The sequence below is a fragment of the Chironomus tepperi genome, unplaced genomic scaffold (genome assembly GCF_022539635.2).
Source record: "Chironomus tepperi strain 1889 unplaced genomic scaffold, CSIRO-AGI_Ctep_v1 contig_454, whole genome shotgun sequence".
In the NCBI taxonomy this organism is placed as follows: Eukaryota; Metazoa; Arthropoda; class Insecta; order Diptera; family Chironomidae; genus Chironomus; species Chironomus tepperi.
In genome coordinates, this window is record NW_027226576.1 from 498264 (window position 1) to 514652 (window position 16389).

Genomic DNA, 16389 nt, shown 5'->3' on the forward strand with positions numbered 1-16389 from the left:
ATTCTTTTACCTTTAATTTTTTCTTTTTTTTTTGAATTCGCTCCAATTTGCTCTCTGAAAATTTTTCACTATCCTTGTTGGAATAAATTTGTTAAATTGAAAAATTTCAATTAAATAGTTTAAAAAGGAAATCTATAACGAAAAATGTAAGTTACACAATAATTTTAGCTAATGTTTTAGAAATTTCATTGAAATCATTTGATTATCATGTAATAAAAGAAATGAAACAAAAATTAAATTTTTTTCTTCATATTCACACCAATTTTCAAATTCGCGTGTAAATATCATTTTTTTACATTTTATGCTTGCTAAATAAAACAATAATGATTTAGTTTAGAAAATATTCATAAAATAAATAGTTAATTAAGAAACAATCAAGTTACTTTCCGCAAAAATCGGTTTAAAAACAAAACTAAGATTTCAGTTTTTTATTTATTTGGTACATATATGATATGATATGCATCTAAAGAGGTACAGTGGGTAAGCAACTAGAAGCTAAAGGCTTATGGAATAAGCAAAATTTTTATTGAAAATTGATTTGGGGGAATACATACTTAATATAAAAGAAATGTTGATGCATAGTGTGAATACTTTTATGAATCGTGATTAGCTACATCACTGGTTTCTTTATTTAATTGTTAAAAATATTTAAAAGGTTCAGTAATCAATCAAACAACATGAATTATCGCAACAAATATCAAAATGCGAACAACTTCCAGCAAACGGAAACCTTAAAGAGTCCGAATTTTGAAAATTTGGCTCCATTTCGCAAGGATTTTTACAATCCAGATCCATCGATTTCGAAGAGATCATCAGATGAAATCGAAAATTTGAATACAAAATATGAAATAACAACAATTGGTCGCGATGCAGATTTGTACAAGCCTTTAAAATTATTTAACGAGGCTAATTTTCCTGAGTTCATTACAAATGAATTACAACGGCAAGGATTTGTCGAGCCCACAAGTATTCAAGCAGGCTCTTTACCAGTAATTTTGTCAGGACGTAATTTGGTCGGAATTGCCAAAACTGGATCTGGAAAAACACTCTCTTATTTATTACCAGCATTGATTCATTTGAAAGATCAGCCTACAGTCCGAAACAGTGAAGGTCCAATCATTTTGATTTTGTCACCAACTCGAGAACTGGCACAACAAATACAAGTTGTTGCAAATGATTTTGGAAATTGCAATAATATCTCAAATTGGTAAGTGACATCTTTCTTCAAAGTAGAGTTAATTTTTAAAACGCAAAAAGTTATTATCGATTAATTTTCATTCGTGTACTTAATATTATTTTTATACGTTTTTATTCAAAATATAAAGCTGTATTTATGGAGGTGCTGCAAAAAGTAATCAAATTCGAGACTTAGCACGCGGTTGTGCCATTTGCATTGCAACTCCTGGACGTTTGATAGATTTTCTTGAACGCGGTGTTGTAAACTTGAGTCGTTGTACTTATCTTGTTTTAGATGAAGCAGATCGTATGTTAGACATGGTAAGCATTATTTTACTTTATTAAAAAGCGTTTATATCATATTAACTACTATTTTTTTTATTTATTTATTTAAGGGTTTCGAACCGCAGATTAGAAAAATAATGTCTCAAATCCGAAAAGATCGTCAAGTTTTGATGTTTTCTGCTACTTGGCCGAGAGAAGTTAAGAATCTCGCAGAAGAATTTCTCCAGGATTATATTCAGATTAATATTGGATCTTTGAATCTTTCAGCAAATCATAATATCATTCAAATAATTGATGTTTGTGATGAAAATGAAAAGGATGCCAAGTTAATAAAGATTTTAACAGATATATCAGCAGAAAATGATCGTAAGACGATTGTTTTTGTTGAAACAAAGCGCAGAGCTGATGAAATAACACGAGCAATAAACAGACGTGGATTTAATGCTGTAGCAATACATGGGGATAAAAGTCAAACAGAAAGAGACTACACATTGAGTTCATTTCGTTCTGGACGTCACAATGTAGAAATACTAGTAGCAACTGATGTTGCTAGCAGAGGACTTGGTAAGTCTTTTATTCTTATTGTCCATCCTTCAAAACCTTCTCTCCCTTTTTCTAAACATCAGTCAGATTGTGGTCCGAGATCTTGTTTGATCGAAACAGATGGATATTATTTTATTTATCATTGTTCTTTTTCTTTAAGTTTTTACTAAAATTTTCAATCACATACATCAACATTGATTTCATTAGATTGTAAGGGCAAAATTACGCTTAAATATTATGAGCTTCCAGTATTCACGAAGATATATTTTAATTTTATTTAAAACTCCTTTTAGTCTGTTTTTACTTTTAATATAATAATTTATTAAATTTAGAAGTTCAAATTTAGGTCACCAAGAGAAGTTCCAGTGAAATATTTGGTAAAGTATGCTTATATTAATTTTAATTGCCTTGTGAATACTGGGAAATGTTTCTCAAAACTTACCGTAATTTGCATTAACATATAAGGGTTAAGCGATATTCAAATAGTTTATACGTTTAATGTTATTGTACACTATTGTAACAGTTTCATTAATATGAAATGGTATCGCCGGTCACACAACGAGGTTTGTTTCTTGAATTTTGCATATTGCAGAATTTGTGATTGCATTGGCAAAGAATTTGAAAGTGGTTTAATTGTAAAAAAAAAAAAAAAGGATGTGATAAAAATAATTGGCGATAGTCTTTCTTTTCTAGAATTCTATTTGAAAATCGCTATTAAGGGTTGGTGTTTGTGTATAGAACTCTTATTAATGAAATTTATGTGATATAAAAAAAGTAATGATATAAAAAAAACTATTTGAGATCTAAAATTTTATGAAAGATCTTGAGGCCAATAATTTTTGACTGAAACAAAAGAAATAATGAAAATATATTACACACATACCTAAATGTTTTAAAAAAAAGTTACACACCGATAAATCTAAAACTATATTTATTATAAAAATGAAAAATGAATGAAAAGTGAATTATTTTTAAATTATGTAAAAAGTCATACAATGTGAAAATAAGGAGATAAAAAAGGAAGGGATCTTCACTTTAAACTTCCATTGGAAATATGGATAATTGCATGTATGTTGACAATTTATACCTAATTTTAATATTTAGCATAAATTTTATCAATCATATTGAATGCGATTATTTTCGAGTGGAGTGGTACTGTGAAGAGAATGGTAAGGAGATTGAAAAATCCAAGTAAATAGGATAAGTAGTATTTTTCCAATATTTAAGATTAAATATTTGATTAAGTTTAATTAAGTAATTATTTTGTAAGAATGACCTATTCAAATTCAGTGAAGCTTAATTTTATGCAAGTGTAATGTCGTGAGCATTGTGCGAATCCAAGGCACATCTAAAATTTTTGTAATCAGAGTTGGAACTTTCAAGTATTTAAAATTGTCATTTTCTTTTCCCAAATTCACAAATAAGAGGATTATTTTTTAATTACCTTTTTTTATGGCAAAAATCTCTCTTTTAAAAATGATTCCGGTGACCGAAATTTATTTTTGGTGTGACTTAAATTCATGTTATTAATTTTATATACAGAAGTTTCTTTCAATGTATATTATATATTCTATGCGAGATCCCTAATTCCACTTTTGCTACGACACCACATTAGTCATTTATTCATAAGCAAGACATGTAGTGTTACACTACATTTTGTCTATATTTCATTTTAAAAATAATTAAAAAATTAGCCTTTTTGATTTATATTGTCTTATCCTTTACCTTTTCCAATGATTTAATCCAACGAATGTTGCTACGTATACACTTCCTGTTGCAGGATTTTCAATTTTCTATTTCGTTTTGATTAAAATACAGGTTTTAAAAATTTTAATTGAATTGTATTGTATTGAGCAAATGAACGAAAAATTTTTATCAGAATTATTTTGTATGAAAATTAGTTGAGGATGTATGAAAGGTTTAATGCTTTAAAAACATTTTTCATTTTCCCAGCAGGTAGGAAAAATAATCATAACAGATTGAAATTAAATGTGTGAACTAGAAATTTCTTTACTTTGTATTTTTTACAAATTTTTTATAACTTTTATTAATTTTTCTTTTTTAATGCTAACCATGGTACTTCTGTGTTTTTTTCTAAACACAAATTCTTTAAATTTTCTGGGAAAAATGAATTTTTTTCTCTTCCATTTTTCACTTGAAAAATATATCTATCAAATTACAAAAATCAGACGTCTACGATGTGAAATATGTCATAAACTATGATTATCCAAATAACTCTGAAGACTATGTGCACAGAATTGGCAGAACAGGACGATTAAACAATATTGGAACCGCATACACTTTCTTTACTCCATCAAATTCACCCAAAGTTAATGATTTAATTAATGTTCTACGAGAAGCTAGTCAAATCATTAATCCAGAATTGATCGAAATGAGCAAGAATTCATATGGGAGAAGTAAGTTGATAATTTATATGCTAATTTTCTCTAACTAAATTTTTTAAATTTTTAACAGAGGGAAATATGCGAAAATCTAAAGGATTCATTCCAAATGCAGGAATGAAGCGACCTCGGCCCAACAATAATGAAATGTCCGACAAAAGGCCACGTATGAATAACACAATTGGAGACAACGATAATAAGCGTCCATTTAATAATGGCAATATGCGTTATGGTTCCAATAATAAGGAGGGTACAAGTTATAAAAGTTATGACCGACGAAATTTTGGATATCAGCAAAATTCATACAAACCACCAAATGCTAATTTTGATCAAAACATGTCTCAGCAATTTCCTGTCCAAGCTACTTATAATAACCATTACCAACAGCAGCAACAAATGCAGTTTCCACAATTTCCAATGGCATTTACTTCATATCCTCCACCATCAATAATGCCACCGTTACCTAAAAACTAAATTTGGATGCAAATTGCTGATCTTTCCTTTTATTAATCTACCTATTTAGTTATATTTTTGAATTATAATCATATGCTTAACATAAATTGACACTTGGAGTGAATCATAATGCACTCGTTTAACATTGAAAAAATGCGTCAATGATAATATTAGACTCAGTGTGTGAATATTTAAGCTACATATATTTATAAATTTATGCATCATTGCAAATATGGAGTGATCGATTAGTGTTCGAAGAAATGTAAGATAAAAAAAAATAAGCTATGGACATAAAAAAAACACTTATCGTTACATTTCAAAAAAAAAAAATAGTTTATTTCACTTAAATAAAAATTGCGTTCAACATTTCAAAAAATATTTGTCAATGTCTCTTCCTTCATTCCAGAAAAAATATTCCTGCATCCATGACACAAGAATTTATTGCGATCATTCTCATTACCATTTTTTGCATTTGCTGACATCTCCTGAATTTTTTGCAGATTTTCGATTCCTTCAATATTTGAAGCTATTTGACTAGAGACACAACGTGAAAATTCAATAGCATATAAGGTCTCTGAATGATTGTAGTCCAAAACGGATTTGCATAAAAGACATCGCTGATTCATATCCGTAATATAAGGACGTGTCATTTTTAAATAAGTTGAATTATTCTGGGAAGGTATTTTCTTGTTATTCGGAGCTATTTTATTGGTACATTTGTAAACGGTTGAAATTGTTGAATTAAAACTATTCTTTTGTAGTTGATTAATGAAGTTGGAAGTTAAATTTTGTATACTCGCAATAGTATTATCTTCCAATGAAGATGTTATTGAGCAAAATTTCAAATTATTAAATTTAACATAATGGTCAACTTCAGTTTGATTAAGATCCTTTAAAGGCTTAATAATTTTTATGTGATCAATTCTATCATCACAAAATGAAACATCGTATGCAACAGAAGCTCCTCTTCCAAGAGCTATATTACTGATTAATTTTGTGGCTAAATCGACGCTTATATCCGATAAAAAGATGTACGAACAATTGAGATGATTTGCTATGTCTCTTAAAGCATTTTTCTTACACATTTCAATAAAGTCTTGTTTAGAAGTATATGTTTCAATAAAGTTATAAGTTGATATAAAATCTTCTTCTGATTTAATTATTGTTTCCATATCTTTAAATGAAATTGTTGTAATATCTTCAATTATTTTTAAACTGTCTGCAATTGTAGTATAGCAGCAAGTGAATCTTGGAAATTGCTGAAAAACATCTTTAATTTCTTGGACTTTCATCATTCGATTTTCCAAAATATCTCCCTTTGTAGAATTCTCGTCCACAAATACAATCTTTAAGTCAAACGAAAGTCTTTTGTAACTTTCCTCTTCAAAAGCACTCTGAATCATATGTAATAATGAAACATCTGCAGCCGTTCCTTTAAACTGAAGCAATACATTAGATTGCCGTTTGAGAATTTTAGATGATCCTAAAGTTGCTCTAAACTTGTGTCTGACATAATACAGAAAGCATGATAAACACATTGCTTCTTTAAAATCAAGTTTTATTACACACTTTTTCACAGCACATTTCTTACAATTCTCATCCTCTATTGCAGTTAAGACAACATCTTTCAACATGGTATGAATGCCTCCTTCATCACCAAAATCGCCTTCAGCAACACTACACATATTTTTTTTTAAATAAACTAGCACGAAATTGTATAGATATTATTAATGATTTTGAATTTGCTCGAATGACAGTGCTTCACAAACTTTTTCATGTTTCGGTACACTAAATAGCTATTGCAGATTTAAAGAATTTTGTATATGTAATTTTAACCGATGAAAAAGCTGGTTGATGAATAGAAAGAATAAAGATCTAAATTACATTGAAAATAATTACTAAAAAATGTTTTGCGTCGCAACACAAAATTTGAGAATAGGTATGTTTCTATTAAATTCAATTCGCCTCATAACAATTCTTAAAGTGCAGTACACTTTTTTTGTAAAAAATAAGTTCAATTAAAAAGATAGACAGCTAGTGATGTTCACAAATCGTATAATATTAAGAAATATTAGTACAACAACTAAATTAAAATGTAGTAAAAAATTAAAAGACTTGTTAGAATCTGCAGCAACCGGGTAATATTATTAATATGGTTTAAAATATGATAATACAAACCAAAATATTATTGACATTTTTATAGGCTAGATCAGAAACCTATCTCCAAAGAAAATACTTGGTCCACAAGTCCTTATCCAGAAGGAGCTGTGTTTGATAAAAGAGATCAAAGTAAAAAGGTTGACCGATTAAAAGTTGATCCTCGAGACACTTCAATAATTTTGTTTCCAGTAAATAATTTATATTGTTTGTATTAAGCTTTAATTGTATACTAATTCTGTAATTAAATAATCATAGGGTCAAGGATCGCAATATGTTGGCATGGCAGAGAAACTAGTGAAAATTCCTGAAGTTCGAGATATGTTTCAGATTGCAAAAGAGGTTTTAGGATATGACTTGTTAGAAATTTGTCTTAAAGGACCAAAACATAAGTTAGATCAAACCGTATATGCACAACCAGCAATTGCAGTAACTTCTTTAGCATCATTAGAACGGCTCAAAGAATCCCGACCAAATGCAATAGAAACGTGTGTAGCTACATCAGGATTTAGTTTGGGAGAAATTACGGCACTAATATTTGCGGGCTCTATTCCTTTTGACGAGGGTATCAAATTAATTCAAATCCGAGCTGAAGAAATGCAAAAGGCAAGTGAAAGAAATCCATCAGGAATGGCAACAGTTTTTTATGGACCGGATTCTTCATTAGGAGAAGCTTGCACAAAAGCAAAAGAATGGTGTATTGAACGTGGAATTGAAAACGCCGAGTGTCAAATAGCTAACTTTTTGTTTCCCCACTGCAAGGTTGTTGCGGGAAGTTTAGAAGCTCTTAATTTTCTCGAAAAAAATAAACAACAATTTAAGCTTAGAAAAATTAAACGACTACCAGTCAGTGGAGCATTTCATACAAAACTTATGGCCTCCGCAATAGAACCATTCAAAAAAGCATTGAATAAAATTAAGATTAACGATCCTTACATCTATGTACACTCATGTATAGATGGGAAAATTTATAAGAATGCAGATCAAATCTATAAACAATTACCAAAACAAATTATTAAGCCAGTTCGATGGGAGCAATTACTTCATATTATGTATGAGAGAGGTAAGAATGAACATTTTCCAAAAACATTTGAATGTGCACCGGGAAACTCATTAACTTCAATATTAAAAGAAGTAAATGCAAGAGCTTGGAGTTCAGCAATAGTTGTTGAAAAATAAACTTCAACTTTGTAGTATTCATAAAAAAAAGAAGAGAAGTGCATTTTTTATTTGTTCAAAATAAAACTCTATAACAAATGCGCAGTGGTTTTATTTACTTGATTCTTAATAATGTATTTTTTATGCATGCATCTTTAATGTTTGATTCAATTTTTGATACTTGGTGTAGTATATTCATCGCTAACATCAACCATCGGAACATGCAGTTCCTCAATTTCCGGGGTTGCTTTGTAATCACAAAGTGCCATTTCCTTTAGCTTCCATCCCCAGTCCATTTTCTGAACAGCATGAAGACTTTCAGCTTCATTTGTATGTCTAATTATAATTGCTTCCTAAAGTAAAATAGTATATTAGTTTCAATAGATTATTAAAAAAATATATATAAGGAAAAATCATCGTACTTTAATTTTATCCCATTTGTCATCCAAATCTTTAAGCTCTTTGAAGAATGAACGGTTATTATATCTTTCTTCTTGTTCTGGTGTTATTGGATTATAAACTTCCTCGTCTTTTAGAATTGTACAAACTGAAAAAGGCTGAGGCTGATTTGCTTGCATTTGTGCTGCTTTACAATGGACACGAAGAATTTCTTGTTCTTTAGATAAAACTAATTTCTCCTTTTCAACAATATGCTTCATTTTCAGTCTATGACGTTCTTTTTCTTGCTCGACAAATGTATCCTTCATTTGAGTTGGTAAAAGCGGGGGAATGATTATGTTTGGCTCAGTAGGAGTTTTACCTTGCAAGGAATACGTCCTTCGATTCATGAGATAGTCTTCGAGTCCTTTAAGTGGTCTCGGTTCTATTGGATGTAAATTTCTATGTCGCTGTTCAATTTGTTTCCTTAAATCTATATACATTTGATAGCAATTTGCAAACGGTTGATCATGAGGATGAACGGGCTCATTTGATTTTTCCTGACCATCTTTTGAGTTGTTATCCTTTACATCAGCATTTGATGATGATGATGATGACGATGTAGAGGAAGCTGAGGAATTTTGTGATGATTCCTTACTACTCGCTTTAATTTTTCTCTTTCTGGGATGAAGTTCAACAGACGATGTTGATCCAGTCGACGTTCCTTGTGATTGTTGCTGAGATTGTGTTGATTGTTGATTATTATTATTTGCAGATGATGTTTGTAACGATGAAGAAGACGTTTGAGCTATTGTAGATGTGGAACTAACAGATGTTTGAACTGAAGAAATCTGTACAGTTTGTCCTAAATGATGTCCTTCTGAATCATTTCCATTTCCAATTGTAGAGGAACTATCTGTATTCTGAGCTGCTGGTGATGGAGTAGAACTAGCAGGCAATTGAGGAGATGAATTATTGGAACTTCGATCATCTTTCGAATCTTTTCCACTTCTTTGCGAACTTCTTAAAATACGCGATTCTTTTGATTTACATGATGGTTTCGTATCATCGCTAGACTTATTGGAATCTACAGATGGACTTTGTCCTCTTGTTGTTACTGACGTTGCTGCACTAATCGCTTCTTTTTCATTTGATGTGTTACTACTTTCGTTTGCTGTTGTTATAATATAAGGAAGTCCCGAAACATTTCTTGTTATGGTTGTTTTATTTGTACGCAAATTTGAATTTTGTGTTCCTTCTTGGGTTTCATTCGATGGACCAGCAGAAGATTGTTGCTGCGGTATAACTATTTTTAAAGGTGGAACTTTTGGTCCTTCTCCATTCTTCGAATCATCATTGTCAGTTTCAACTTCTGGTGATTTCGTAGTTTGAATATTTGGACTTTCACATGGACTTTTGCGTTCAATGTTTCCACTGCTTTTATTCATCAGTCCTAATGTTTTTGATGCTGGACCAGGAATTTTTTGACCAATTATTCTAGAACCAAGCCTATTTGTTCCTGTTGATGGTCCACTGGTCTTATTTACTACATCCTTCGCTGCAAAATCGGAATCTTTTCTTTTCTTTCGTTTTGAATCCTCATCTGTTGGCGAAGATGTTCCATCATTTCGATCAATTTGATCACTTAATGCCCTTTTCTGCTGTACATTTAAAGATGCTGCAGTCATTGTTGGCGTGTCACTATCTGTGCCACTTTTTTCATCCGACGATTTCTCAAAACTTTTTATTGGATTTTCATCTCCGGAACTACACGATGAATGTTTTGGTGTTGAAACAAATTCGTAAATATCTGATGGTGCGGAACTTGTTGATGCACCTGTTCCTGTATCTTCATTATCTGCCGATTTCTTTAAATCTCCACTTGTTGTCTTCTTTTGTTTATTTAGAATATCTTTGAGAGAAAATAAAATAATTTTTATAATTTTAAGTGTTATAATTTTTTTTAAAAACAAAAAAAAAACAAATAAGCATTTACAAGTGAAGTAATTGGTTAATTAAACTGTGCAAAAGTTCCTATAAAACGAATTATTTTACTTGATAGAATTTTAAAGCTTGAAAACAAGCCACATCCAAGCACAAATCAGTTTATTCATATTTTCTTGCAAAAAATGGACGAAAGTTATCGAAGGAAATGTGAAAATTATAAGCAATGTAGACAAAATAAAATTAATAATAATAAAAATAATAATGTAATGTCTTATGCTAAAGCTTTATATGTCTGGTTAATTTTCTCCGTGAGAGTTATCTTGATGTGAGCAAATTTTGAGAATGTATGCGTAGCAACAAATACTTAAGTGCAAGTATCTTAATATAAATTAAATAGTACTAAAGAAATTTAACTTTAATATTTTTAAATCTAAAACATTTAGATAATTCATAATTAGCTAATGATAAAAAAAAATAATTTTATCAATTCATGCATGCAACTATTAAGTTTTTTGTGTTCCTCTATTCTGGTACACTCTCGCTCTCTTTACAATCATTATAATGACTAATGATCATCATCAATTCTCCGTTCTTTTTGTTTATAACGCGTAATTTGTAATAAAATATTTTAACTTACCGATTGTACTTCGAAAGAAATTTACAAGAGATGGATGTGCAATATCTTGTGCAGTTTTTCCTTTTTTATTCTTAAACAACGGATCTGCTCCCTTTTCGATCAGCATTTTTACTAGCTTTTGATTTCCAAAACTCGCAGCATCATGTAAAGGAGTCATGTCATCTAAACCTGTAGCCATGACATTTGCTCCAAACTTTATAAGTAACTGTGCCAAATGATAATGTCCATGATTTGCTGCTTCATGCAACGGCGTCCATCCTAAAGAAAATTAAGTTATAGCTTATTAATAAAACTTATTATAAATATGTCCATCATACCAGCAAAATCTGTAACATTTGGGTTTGATCCTTGTTCCAGCAATTTTTTAGCTCCTTCTAAATCTCCTTTTTTTGCAGCAATGTGAAGTGGTGTTTCTCCACGTTCATTTCTATCCTTTACTTTATTACTCTGACTGTTTGGACTTAGCTCTAAAATATAAATGTTAAGAAATGGAATAGAGAATCAAATATTATTTATTATATTACCAGCTTCCGTTGTCGAAGAAGTCATTTGCATTAACAGGGCCATTTGTTGTCTTTCAGACATCGGAGTCGGTGCCGACGGTCTAGAATGTGTTGCGTTTCTTCTTTGAGGCGGTGGTGCCATAATCCGTTTTCTGACAATAGAAATTAACGAATAATTCAATCTATAAACAACAAAGAATTTCAATATTGAGAAAATTTGTAAACACATACGAAAATTTTAAAAGTTCTATTATTTTCTAAAAGGCTCTTAAGTTATAAATACAATGAACTTATGATAATAAATTTCCTTACTAATTTAAAACTATTTTGATCATTTAATAAACTCTGTTTATGGGATAAATTAATTTTTTTGATCAATTTTGTTAATCTCCTTTTATTTTTGTTATTCTTTATGGGCGAATTCATTTAACCGAGATGACCAAATTTCAATTTTGCTTGAGCGGGAAAATCAGATTATTTTAAGCAATTAACTATAAAATCGTACCCCAATTAAATTATTTGAACAAGATTAATAATGTAAGTTCCAATAAAATTGTCAAGACTTTTGAATTTTGAACTTTGGATTTTTTTGAGTTAATATAACGGTTAAAAAATATTTAATATTTTCGCGCTAATTTTAATATCCATTGAAAAAATGCTCATGTTATTAAATTTATTGATTTAATTTCTTATATTAACCAATTCAATGAATGAAATTTTACTAACATACTAATAAAGGTTTTTGATGATCAAAATATGTAAAAAAAATTATAAACTTAATTGACGATAATTTTGTTAGCAACGCTTACATTTTTATTATTTTTTTTTATAAAGAGTTAATTTTGGTTCCCAAATGAACATATTAACAAGTTTTTATTGCTTTCAATACTTATTGCATTAAAAAAATAGACAATTGTCATTGAAATAAGTCAAGATGATATTGCAACAGACACGATGATTTTATTCATCATGTGCGAGCTTTCGCATTTTTCTTCGTCAATATTCACCATTGGTTTTTTTTAACTTTTTCTTCTAACTTAAATTCATTATCAGTTGTTGTTGCTGTTCTATAAAACCGTTATAACAATAAATCGAAGACATTTTTTCGGTTTACATTCAGTTGTTCTGTGAGATTTTCTACATGTAGACGTATTCATTCGCGATCATTTATTTCTAAATCTATGGTTTGAAAATCAGCTGATTTAAAAATTGTTTAAAATGGTGCCAGTAAGGTTAGCTATTGTTGTAGAAATCATATTTTTAATAACTCTTCCTATGTTGGAAGTAAAATCAAAAGTTATTTTTCCAAATATTCCCGATGTAATTGATAGAGATTCACTTTTACCACAAGACTGTAGGTATAAACATCATACCGTTAGTTATTTAAAAGTAAAAGTGTGAACATTATTGTAGTCATAGTTGATGATCCACTGCTCGAAGATCAAGATCCTGAAGTTACACCGAATTTATTCCAAGGAGGTTTAAATATTTTTACAGTATCTAATTTTTTCGGAACATTTACTTTTAATTTTATTTTTCAAAAAATCAGATATTGCCATAAATAACGATATATTTAATTACTGGCGAGTTGGACTACGTTGGGATGTTTTTCCAAAGAGACTTTGGCCAAATCGGACGGTTCCGTATGCAATTTCTCCACTTTATGAGCCTGAAGATATGATAACAATTTATCAAGCAATACAAACTATAAGTCGAATAACTTGCTTGAAATTTCCGAAATGGAACGGAAGTCAGAAAGATTTTTTACTCATATGGCCAATCAAATATCCTAAGGTATGAATATTTAGTCTGCTATTTTTTTAGATAGACCTATATAAATTATAAAACATCAAAAAAAATCATTTCTTAATTTTGAATACCTACCTACTTAAAAAATTTATCGTTCTACAACCAAATATTCATTGATTTCAAACAGTTGTAACTTACAATAAGCTTAGGCAAAATGTTTACAGCCCTAAAAGCTCTGTGCTTATTGCTTAGGATTTATTAGATCATAAATTTGTCTTAAGGTTACTTAAGTAAAAATTAAATGTATGCAAAGTGATAGAATATTATTTTAAAGGGTTGTTGGAGCTTTGTAGGTAAGGTTGGTGGACCGCAAATTCTCTCACTCCAGCCACCAGACAGATCGGGACCAAATTGTTTAGGCAAGTAAATTTATTAAAAAAAAAAAAATCGGAATTTAAGAATGTGAATATTATTAAAATTATTAATTCATTTTTCAGGAGGAGAAGGTATGATGAGATGAAAATTTTAATTAATCATTTTGATTCAATTTATTTTAACGGCTTTCCTATATACATATAGGAAGAGCAATTCACGAAATATTACATGCGATCGGAATCTTTCACGAACAATCAAGAAATGATCGAGATAGATTTGTAAAAGTCGTTTGGGACAATGTGAGTAAAATTAGGGGTCTGTTCCTTGCAGCATTTAAAGTTTAATATTTTTAGATAATTCCAAACTACAAGGGTAATTTTGAAAAACAATCCTTACAAAACACAACTTATAGCTTTGAGTATGATTATGTAAGTATTAACACATCTAAAATTATTTTTAAGGCATTTTAATTTTTTTCTCTAAATCTTAGAACTCTATTATGCATTATGGATCGACGTACTTCTCAAAACAAAAGGGTAAATCAACTCTTATAGCAAAAATGAAAGGTGAAAAAATTGGACAGAGAAAAGCATTGTCACAAACAGATTGTCTTAAAATAAATGAATTATATGGTTGTTTGGATGACGTAAAGCTAGTAAGCAACTGTCACGTGCATTTTTCCATTATTTTTATTCATCCCTTTTTCATGTCTTTCAGGCAAAAAAATACTATACGTTATGCAGAATATTAGGCATTTAAATATAAATGGCATATTGACTTTTAAATTTGTGAAGAGTTTTTATTTATTTATTTTATTTTTAATTAAAATTCACTTACCTTTTACCTACATAAGTATCTGTAAAATTTGGTTGAAATAAAAATTAATTGCTCATACTTTAATTTTAATATTCTTTATTTGATTTAATCTTCATCAAATTATTTTTTGTGTGTTTCTTTTCGAATTCAGTTTTATGTTTGTTACAATTTGTAATGAATTATTTTGAGATTTCGCCAAACTCTTGCTTAAAATCTACATATTTAAATATTTTCTTTAAATGAACATTTTCTCATTGTTATTATGTATTAGCCGGTATTAATTTTTCTTGATTTTTAAATAAGATCAGATTAAATGAATATTTGAGTTGTTTTCATGATTCTTTTGCTTTGTTCCATATGTGTACTTCATTACACATTTTCTATTTATTTCCAATTGTTTTTAATCATTATTTAATAATCCTTATCATTTACATGTATAATATGACACCAAATATTAATTATATGCTTATTATTTCCACAAAAAGGATTGTTTTTCATTTACTTCATCTTATTCATGATGACTAAATTATTATTTCTATTATTATTATTATTATTATTATTATTATTATTATTACTGTTTTCCTTAAACTTTTTAAAACGTTCAAGTTTTTCTCCAAAAAGATTTTCTATGTCTTTTTCAAAACTTATTACTGGTTTTTTTTATTTCAATAATTGTTTCTCATCACTGTGTTTAACTTCACCTTTTTTATTGAATTATTTCCAACTCCAATTGATTAATCTAGAAAATCAAGAAATGAAAACTTAGTACCGGAAAAAGTATCCAAATAAGTAATATCAAAATAAAGAAGAAAGAGCAAAAAATAATTGTTGAGCTCTAAGAAAGTCATTACTTTTAACCGTAATATGAATTAATCATTTCAAGAGTTTCTTCACTTATTAAACAAAAAAAAAATCCAGATTTCGGTTTGCTAATTAAACCAGCGTCTTCCAAATTTTTCTGGTTGGCGCCACACAGAAAATAAATGAAATACAACAATAATAATAGATTCTTAATAAATAAACTTAATAATTTGGAATTAAATGAAAATTCAAATTTTAAGATTTGTCTTTAAATTCTTGTTGGTATTCACATTTTTTCACTTTATCTTTTTTTTGTTTTAATTTTGGTGATTTTATTCCTTTTTTTTTGTTTAAGTGTATTATAACAGTCTTAAATTCCAGCTTAATTTTTTCTTTTGTATTTTCAAAATTGCAAGTATCAAAAAGTGATTTATGCAATTTACTAGAAACAATCAAATTTTTTCTCGATTTTTATTTAAACAGCACAATTAAAACCCTGTTGCTTAAAATTTTTAATTTTTCTTTATCAATAAAACATTTTTCACGTCATTCATTTCTAATATATTTTTTTTAATTCTCGAAACAGTTTGGTACGAGGAAAAATATTTATTCCAGTTTTTTTTTTTTTTATTTAGGTTTTGGTCAATGTGGTCGAGAATTTATTTCATTAAATTGATTGCCATTTTTTTATAGAGTACAATTGTTTCCTATTAAATATAGGTTTGAACCTAAAACAACTTTTTTTTTCTTCAAATTATGAAATAATCTATCAGGGTAATAAATATACATTAATAATATAAAACATTCGTGATTTTTCTTTTAATAAAATTAATCCTCAAATTTCATTCTTGGAAAATTTGTTTATGTCATTTTAATAACAGATTTTACAATAAAAAAATTTAAAGTTCGATTTTCATATCGCAAAAATAAAAAAAAAAAAAATACATAATAATTTATTAGGTAATTGTCTAGGTATTTTGTTAAAAATTAATTTTTAAACTTTACTAAA

At 28.8% G+C, this 16389-nt stretch overlaps 5 protein-coding genes across 7 annotated transcripts; 3 read left to right on the forward strand and 2 right to left on the reverse strand.

Annotated features, from left to right (window-relative positions):
- The first annotated feature begins 23 nt into the window (after window positions 1-23).
- On the forward strand, window positions 24-5235 carry LOC139098894 (probable ATP-dependent RNA helicase DDX17). The gene is made up of 6 exons (XM_070651270.1): window positions 24-146; window positions 656-1207; window positions 1326-1497; window positions 1572-2025; window positions 4194-4421; window positions 4480-5235. Coding segments are annotated over exons 1-6 (1809 nt in total). The 5' UTR covers window positions 24-144; the 3' UTR covers window positions 4881-5235.
- Window positions 5169-6760, reverse strand: Ctu2 (Cytosolic thiouridylase subunit 2). Of its 2 annotated transcripts, none has more exons than XM_070651283.1 (2): window positions 6429-6760; window positions 5169-6365 (listed from the first exon to the last, which is right to left on the reverse strand). In XM_070651283.1, exons 1-2 carry the CDS (start codon window positions 6542-6544, stop codon window positions 5228-5230), a joined length of 1254 nt encoding a protein of 417 aa, XP_070507384.1. In that variant the 5' UTR covers window positions 6545-6760; the 3' UTR covers window positions 5169-5227. The 2 variants fall into 2 exon arrangements, with proteins under 2 accessions (XP_070507384.1, XP_070507385.1); XM_070651284.1 differs by having other exon boundaries at window positions 6451-6756.
- beg (malonyl-CoA-acyl carrier protein transacylase beg) lies at window positions 6091-8273 on the forward strand. The gene is made up of 4 exons (XM_070651288.1): window positions 6091-6798; window positions 6873-6997; window positions 7063-7207; window positions 7275-8273. Exons 2-4 carry the CDS (start codon window positions 6900-6902, stop codon window positions 8193-8195), a joined length of 1164 nt encoding a protein of 387 aa, XP_070507389.1. The 5' UTR covers window positions 6091-6798; window positions 6873-6899; the 3' UTR covers window positions 8196-8273.
- LOC139098885 (ankyrin repeat domain-containing protein 11-like) lies at window positions 8204-12065 on the reverse strand. 2 transcript variants are annotated; one of them, XM_070651259.1, is made up of 6 exons: window positions 11952-12065; window positions 11661-11821; window positions 11454-11603; window positions 11137-11394; window positions 8597-10464; window positions 8204-8527 (listed from the first exon to the last, which is right to left on the reverse strand). In XM_070651259.1, exons 2-6 carry the CDS (start codon window positions 11779-11781, stop codon window positions 8342-8344), a joined length of 2583 nt encoding a protein of 860 aa, XP_070507360.1. In that variant the 5' UTR covers window positions 11782-11821; window positions 11952-12065; the 3' UTR covers window positions 8204-8341. The 2 variants fall into 2 exon arrangements, with proteins under 2 accessions (XP_070507360.1, XP_070507361.1); XM_070651260.1 differs by having other exon boundaries at window positions 11661-11791; window positions 11952-12058.
- Window positions 12066-12812: 747 nt separating this feature from the next.
- LOC139098931 (hatching enzyme 1.2-like) lies at window positions 12813-14554 on the forward strand. Its single transcript, XM_070651314.1, has 9 exons — window positions 12813-12993; window positions 13053-13118; window positions 13189-13433; window positions 13723-13807; window positions 13886-13894; window positions 13968-14062; window positions 14117-14191; window positions 14254-14418; window positions 14481-14554. Exons 1-9 carry the CDS (start codon window positions 12858-12860, stop codon window positions 14520-14522), a joined length of 918 nt encoding a protein of 305 aa, XP_070507415.1. The 5' UTR covers window positions 12813-12857; the 3' UTR covers window positions 14523-14554.
- Window positions 14555-16389: the final 1835 nt, after the last annotated feature.

Bases quoted from the DNA above. Each gene is read 5' to 3' on its own strand.
- LOC139098894 (XM_070651270.1), top strand. The intron at 1,498-1,571 runs GTAAGCATTATT...TATTTATTTAAG, and splicing joins CAGATCGTATGTTAGACATG to GGTTTCGAACCGCAGATTAG. The intron at 4,422-4,479 runs GTAAGTTGATAA...AATTTTTAACAG, and splicing joins CAAGAATTCATATGGGAGAA to AGGGAAATATGCGAAAATCT.
- Ctu2 (XM_070651283.1), bottom strand. From the start codon at position 6,544: ATGTGTAGTGTTGCTGAAGGCGATTTTGGTGATGAAGGAGGCATTCAT. The intron at 6,366-6,428 runs GTGTGTAATAAA...GTATTATGTCAG, and splicing joins AAGAAATGTGCTGTGAAAAA to ACACAAGTTTAGAGCAACTT.
- beg (XM_070651288.1), top strand. From the start codon at position 6,900: ATGTTCACAAATCGTATAATATTAAGAAATATTAGTACAACAACTAAA. The intron at 6,998-7,062 runs GTAATATTATTA...ACATTTTTATAG, and splicing joins TTAGAATCTGCAGCAACCGG to GCTAGATCAGAAACCTATCT. The intron at 7,208-7,274 runs GTAAATAATTTA...AAATAATCATAG, and splicing joins CTTCAATAATTTTGTTTCCA to GGTCAAGGATCGCAATATGT.
- LOC139098885 (XM_070651259.1), bottom strand. From the start codon at position 11,781: ATGGCACCACCGCCTCAAAGAAGAAACGCAACACATTCTAGACCGTCG. The intron at 11,604-11,660 runs GTAATATAATAA...TTTATATTTTAG, and splicing joins TTCTTCGACAACGGAAGCTG to AGCTAAGTCCAAACAGTCAG. The intron at 11,395-11,453 runs GTATGATGGACA...AATTTTCTTTAG, and splicing joins AAATGTTACAGATTTTGCTG to GATGGACGCCGTTGCATGAA.
- LOC139098931 (XM_070651314.1), top strand. From the start codon at position 12,858: ATGGTGCCAGTAAGGTTAGCTATTGTTGTAGAAATCATATTTTTAATA. The intron at 13,119-13,188 runs GTTTAAATATTT...TCAAAAAATCAG, and splicing joins ACCGAATTTATTCCAAGGAG to ATATTGCCATAAATAACGAT. The intron at 13,434-13,722 runs GTATGAATATTT...ATTATTTTAAAG, and splicing joins GGCCAATCAAATATCCTAAG to GGTTGTTGGAGCTTTGTAGG.